This window comes from Euphorbia lathyris, chromosome 6 (assembly GCF_963576675.1).
Source record: "Euphorbia lathyris chromosome 6, ddEupLath1.1, whole genome shotgun sequence".
Classification (NCBI taxonomy): domain Eukaryota; kingdom Viridiplantae; phylum Streptophyta; class Magnoliopsida; order Malpighiales; family Euphorbiaceae; genus Euphorbia; species Euphorbia lathyris.
In genome coordinates, this window is record NC_088915.1 from 37,627,920 (window position 1) to 37,634,625 (window position 6,706).

Here is a 6,706-nt window from a genome sequence, read left to right on the forward strand (position 1 = left end):
AAGTGATTGATGCAATAAATTCTAGTTCTGTTGATGATTCCGAATTTGAGGATAAAATTATTCAAATACGATCGATTCTAACATCAAATTACTCTTACTCAGTCAAATAGATACGGCGGAAAGCGAATAGATGACACATGTGTTAGCAAAGTCTTCTCGTTTATCCATTTACCCTTCATTTTTTAATTCATTATTGAGTTTTGTTTCTGATTCATTGTTACAATTTTATCAAAATTTAGCATATTAATTCATTAATTTTTTAATTAAAAAAATTAAATAAAACTAAAAATATTAATTTTTACAGAATTGGTTTTCGCCGACTCAGTCACAATTAAACTTTAAATCCTTAGTACTTATCAAACCCAATGATATTACTGAAACGAAAAAAAAAAATCAATCACGGTTTAGGACTAATAGAAAAAGCACTGAAAAGGCATCCCAACTAATTCCAGTCGGAAAAAAAAAGCCAAAAACAAAAAGCCTTCTCTGAGTTTCTCTCTCCTTCTCTCTAATCACTCACACACAACAATGGAGTCCTTCTTGAGATCGTGGACGGGTCAGGATCCACACCCCGACGACTACCAGAACATTGAGTTCTGGTCGAATCCTGAGCGCTCCGGTTATCTTACCAAGCAAGGCGATTACATCAAGACTTGGCGGCGACGCTGGTTCGTCCTTAAGCAAGGCAAACTCCTTTGGTTCAAGGACAGCCATGTCAATCGCTGGTCAGTTCCTCGTGGCGTCATCCCCGTCGGAAATTGCTTAACCGTCAAAGGCGCTGAGGATGTGCTTAACAAACCTTTCGCTTTTGAGCTATCAACCAACCAGGACACCATGTATTTTATTGCCGATTCTGAGAAGGAGAAGGAAGAGTGGATCAATTCAATTGGAAGATCTATTGTACAACACTCTAGGTCAGTCACTGATTCAGAGGTCGTTGATTATGATAGCAAGAGCTGATTTTCTTTTTTTTCCTTTTTGTTTTCCAAAAAAAAAAAAGGGAAAAAATCAAGATATTTTCTGTTGTTTCTTGTATAAAATAGTTGTATCTGTGTTTGCTGTTGTTTACTATAATATGTTGTATGTGTATGTATTTATGGATCTTATCTTGACATTTGCTTAGTAGTGTCTTTTTTATTTTTGTTTTGAGATTTTGCTTGTTAGTTGAGGATTTCTATGATCTCATTTGCTCTTTCACGTTATTTTGATTTGGTTATTTTGGACTCAGCTATTTTTTACATTCTTCTCCAATTGAATGGGGGTTTATGTTTTTGATTTTGGGATGGCATCAAAGAATGGTTGATTTGCCTTAGTTTGGCTGAGAGGCTTAGCTGGTTTGTTAGGAAGAATATCAGTCCTTGGAAGAAAAGGACACGCTGCTTAGGGCTGTTTTACTTATATATGAAGTCTATACAGACTTTTCTTTTGTGTAGTTCAAATTTAAGTTTGGTGGACAAAATAGTTTTCTGGATAAGGCCAAAGTACTTCTGCAGACGCTAGTGGAATTAGGCAGACTGCTGAAGTTTTAACACTTAAATTGAACATGAAAGGCTGAAATGCCTTTGTGGTTTCTTTTTTTCACAATGAGTTCTTGGAGATGCTTAGTAATGGTTGTACGGCTTACATCAATTAAGATTAAATATAAGTAGGTTAGTGCTAAGCTTTTCCCAGAGAAATATATTATTTAAAACACAGTTGGTTATCATTTCTGTTTGCTCCCAAGTTCTTCGTTTCTACAATTCTGATACATTTCAGGCATCATAATGAGCAGAGTGGAAGCATTTTAGGATAAAATTGTTATATTTGCTTCGTTTCTATAGAAATAGAGAAATTAGGTGTTTTAAAACATAGACCGGGAACTCTTCTTGCTGTATCCAGGTAGCAGTATGGACTACTAGATTACATTGATGACTGTTCCGGTCTTGTTATGCGGATTCAGTTTTGGCAAGTTTACCCTTGATTGATCATAATACCCTTGCGGTATCACTTATGTCCATCCCTCCCTTGTGTGATTCCGCATCTTAGGGATGGATTTCCAATTTGCATTACTTGCTCTGGAAATGCCACCATTAGATATTGTGACATTATATAGGTATAAACCATCCTAAATACATATTTGGTGGGTCTCTTCTCTTGCCGGTAAACATCCTTAGAAGTACTATCCAAGAGCTATACATGTCTCAGCTTGTCCTTCACTCACTTCCATGGTATATTCTGCACTTGCACCCAGCAGTATGAAATATTAATTTTGTAATGTTTACTATCCTCACTTGTTGAACTCCTGTATTAGAAGTCTGATGAAATGAGCAAAGAAGAATTACTGAACTTATTCAACATATTACAGTTGAGGTACTTGGTATTGTGTACCTAGTTCTTTATAATGCATTAAAACTTTGAAATTCATGTGGATTGCTTGCCCATTCCAATTAGAGCAGTTAATTTCTACCTAGAATTAGTAAACTTTATTAGCAGCTAGAAAGTGAAGGAAAAAAATAAAGATCCTTTGAAGAAATTATTGAGTACCAGGAGAAGAAAAATAGAGCATAAACATTTCATTTGCCAGGTGTAGCCTAAGCAATTCTCCCCTGTTATCCAAAGGAGTTATTTTCTGCAACTTTTTGACATGCTTGTAGGAAAAATCTGGGTAACACAAAATCTCACAGGTCAGTAACTATGTTATTGTCGAGAAGAATGTCCTTGGGTTTAACTCACAGTGAAATTATAGGCACTTGGCAACGTTGAAGTAATCAAGTCAGAAGTGGTACTATATAGTCTTTGAAGAATACTTAATTAATTCCTTTGGTTCCTGCAATGAAGCTGTTGGTTGCTTCTTTAGGTTGTAGATTTGTCACCATTCAATGCAACATTTGTTTCTTATTCCTGTTCAAGAACTCCTTGGTATATATGTCTGAAACTTTATTCTCTACGTGAAAGTGGCTGAAAGGTCATTTAGTTGCTTTGAGGAGTTACTGATAGGAAAGCCTCTAAATGAATTAAGAGAGAAGAATGCCGAAGACGGTTCTTTGTTTTCCTTAGGGATGCAAGTGGGGCGGGGATTTCCCGTCCCCGTCGGTGACCCACCTTGACGGCGACGAGAATCACCGATAGGAATCCCCATGGGACGAGGATGGGGATAATTTTATCCCCCGTGACGGGGATGGTGCGGGGATGGGGATTCCCGATCCCGCTCCGTGGGGATCCCCGACCCCGCCCCGTTAATCCCCAACGGGGAATTCCCGACGGATCCCCAATTATTCCCACTATAATTAAAATTATACTTTAAATATTATAATTTATAACATTTAACTTAAATTAAATAGACTTATTTTCAAATAAAAAATTAAATGATAAATAAAATATTAGCCAAGAACTAAATGAATATTTTTCCTAACCTAAACTAGACTAAACTAAAGGCATAGTATCTCTGTCATTCTTTCGAACAATACCTAGAATTAGAAAGGAGAAAATAAATATATACTGATTTTTTAAAAATATAAATGGTGATTCTCCGCGGGGATGTGGAATAGGAAAAAAAATGTTTTCAAATGGGGATGGGGATGGGGGATAAATTTGTCTCCGTCTAACTCATGGGGATGAGGATGGGAAATGCATTCCCCGCCTCATTTGCATCCCTAGTTTTCCTTGTTCTTAAACCAACAAAGGAAAACAAACAGTAGCAAAGTGGATATCAGAAACCCACAGAATTAGTGTGAGTTTATCTGAACTGAAAATATTAGATTTTAAAAATAGCAATAATTAAAATAAATAAGCTTATAATAATAATAAATATAATTATAATAAATAATGATAAATTACTGAATTGAACTGAAAGATCTGAATTGAAATTAGTGATATTGAAATTAAGTGACAAAGAACATGTCTGACAAGTTTATATCAGAGCTTTTTTATCCTTTTAGCTGACATAGAGGCAGGGGCGAAGCAAGCATAGGGCCCAGATGGACCGAAGCCTCCCGGCCATTAGCTCCGCCCTTGAGTATAGTTAGTTTTGTCTCATGTAGTCCCCCTGAATATTGGGTTATATTTAATTGATGTAGTATTATTTCATAGTTCAACGTAGTTGAGTTGATTTAATATCTTATTTTAAGGTGAGAGGTCACGAGTTCCATCCCCACCAAACTCATTTTGTTTTAATAAAACTTTATTTTTTTTAATTTTATTTTTTCAAATAGGCTCTTTATTTTTTTTTTGGTAGAAAAGGAAAAGAAAAACGAACAACAACAAACTACCCAGGAATTAGCCTAGGGAAGCTAACCCCAATCCTATCTTCTAAGAGAAGATGAGAGATGAAACTAGGGGAAACAGGAAGGGTAGTAACGCCTAACGTCCCTTCATGGCCCGCCGCCGCCAAGCGATCAGCAACACGATTCTGCTCTCTAAAAATGTGTCTGAACTCTACGAACTCAAAGGAGGAGCAAAGCCTTATAATAGCTTTGATGAGGTTGCGACTGTTAAGACCCATAGAATGATTCTCAGAAATCATTTTGATTGCTTCCAAATTATCAGACTCCACAGAGAGCCTCTTAACACCCAGCCTTTTACCAAGATTGATTCCAGTAAGAATAGCCCAGAGCTCCGCAGAAAAGGAAGAACCCAACCCTAAATTCTGGGAGAACCCAGAAAGCCAAATAGGCTCTTTATTAATATAACACTTTTGAATTTATTAATATAACACTTTTCATAATAAAAATAAATTCAAAAGTGTTATATTAAATAGGCTCTTTATTAATATAACACTTTTGAATTTATTTTTATTATATTTTTATTTTTAATTTATTATCAAATTTTTACTTTTGAGGGGTAAGTTACATACGTGGTGTACAACCTTTACATGTTTTCACACTTTGGTACAACCAAAAATTTGTCACACTAAAGTGAACAACCTTCTAGTGACCTCCCACTAAAGTGTACACCAGGTAAAAATGATCGGTCAATCTAGTTAACATGCCACTGGGAATTGAGGAAAATATGGTAGTGGATAGGACGGAGTGGAGGGAGCGAATTTGTGCCGCTGACACGACTTGATTTCACGGTTTTTATATGATGGTTCATGTTAGCCGACCCCGAATCATTTCGGGACTAAAGCTTTGTTGTTGTAAGTAATCTAGTTAACATGCCAAATCATCAATTTTTAACCCATATTTTAATGAAAATGGGATCCACTCATCTTCTTCAACCTTATATCTTCTTCTTTATTTTCTTTGTCCTCCATTTTTATCAAATATCATTTCTCTCTCTAACTCTCATCTCTCTCATTCTCACTTTCTCAAATCCTCCTTTCACAATCATATCCTCCTTTCTCAAATCCACCAAAGGTAGATTTTCTACCACCATTTTTGCAACAGAGGATCTCCCTCCCCAATGACGCCATGCTTGTCCCTAGTCAAAATTCATATTTAAATCCACTTGTTGTTCTCCTAAAGCTGAAATAGTTGAAGATGAGAATGATAATTCCTCAACATTGTCCATTCTGATACTTAGATTATTCAATTCATTCCATCGAGAATCACCCCAAAGTTCGAATTGAAAAGCTCACTATCTAAATCCGAATTAATGTCAACAACACTCAGCCTACCTGCGTGTGCTTCTTCTTGACTGTCAGGATTAGTACCAATTGGAGAACCAAAACGCAAACCAAAGAGCGCAATCGCATCACCAATGTTGCTACTTTCAAAATCCACACAATCAAAATCAACCGGTGGTTCCACATTCAAATCCGAAAGCAAATCCACCATAAAGCTCAAAAGCGCATCATCAACGTTGCTGTTGGGCTTGACCCAATTATAATTTATAAAATAAGCCCATGTGTCTTTAAGTTTTTTCAAGTGAAAAGTATCCCACATTGCTTTCAAAGCACTTGGTGGAGATGTTTATAAAGAAAGTCCTCACATGCTTGGGGTGTGACCTAAGGGATACCCACTTTTGTGAAAGGGTGAGGACCTACCTGGTGTGGTGTAAACAATATAATTTTTTATTGAAAAAAATTAATAATAATATTATATTTATTTTATTAATTTCGTTTAATAATAATATTATTATTATTTTATTAATTTCGTTTTTTATTTGTCATTAATTTAATTGCCTCTGATTTAGTCTTTGTGAACGTTACTCATAACGTCTCTTTTATTCTGAACGTGTCTTCTCCTAACCCAGTCTTTCTCCACCTTCCTGATTTTCCTCCTTCATCTTCTCCTGAAATCAGAGCTCAACAGCTCTTTTTTCCCTGTATAAATAGATGAGACTGGCATACATAAATTACACAATTGAATTCATTCTTTCTTTTTTCGATTCCAAAAACTGAGCAAGTTACAGAGTGCAGGCAGAAACGATTTTTGTACGGTGCAATACAAAATCATATTTAAGAGGGCTGTTTTATCCTGGAGGCGACCAGAGTTCATACTGTTTGCTATTTTCCGGCAGTTCCGCGAACGTCTTAAAGAAAGCGACATTGTCCGCGACTCTGCCCATTTAATTTTGTTCGGTCTGTTCCTGTTTTCTGAGTTCGAGTTTCAACAATTTTAAGACGTTTCAATTACTGCTGATGGCTACCGAACAATCAAATGGGATTGCTGAGATCAATAAACCATTCCGGTTTGAAGGAGCTCACTTCCGAAGATGGAGACAGAAGATGTTGTTCTACCTCACAACAAAGAAGGTAGCTTCTGTTCTGACTTCTGAAAAGCCAATT

The 6,706-nt window shown here is 36.2% G+C and overlaps 1 protein-coding gene across 1 annotated transcript; it reads left to right on the forward strand.

Moving 5' to 3' along the window:
* Positions 1 to 392: 392 nt before the first annotated feature.
* On the forward strand, positions 393 to 1,180 carry LOC136231948 (pleckstrin homology domain-containing protein 1). Its single transcript, XM_066020983.1, has one exon. The coding sequence runs from the start codon at positions 529 to 531 to the stop codon at positions 958 to 960; it is 432 nt and encodes a 143-aa protein (XP_065877055.1). The 5' UTR covers positions 393 to 528; the 3' UTR covers positions 961 to 1,180.
* The last annotated feature ends 5,526 nt before the right edge of the window (positions 1,181 to 6,706 follow it).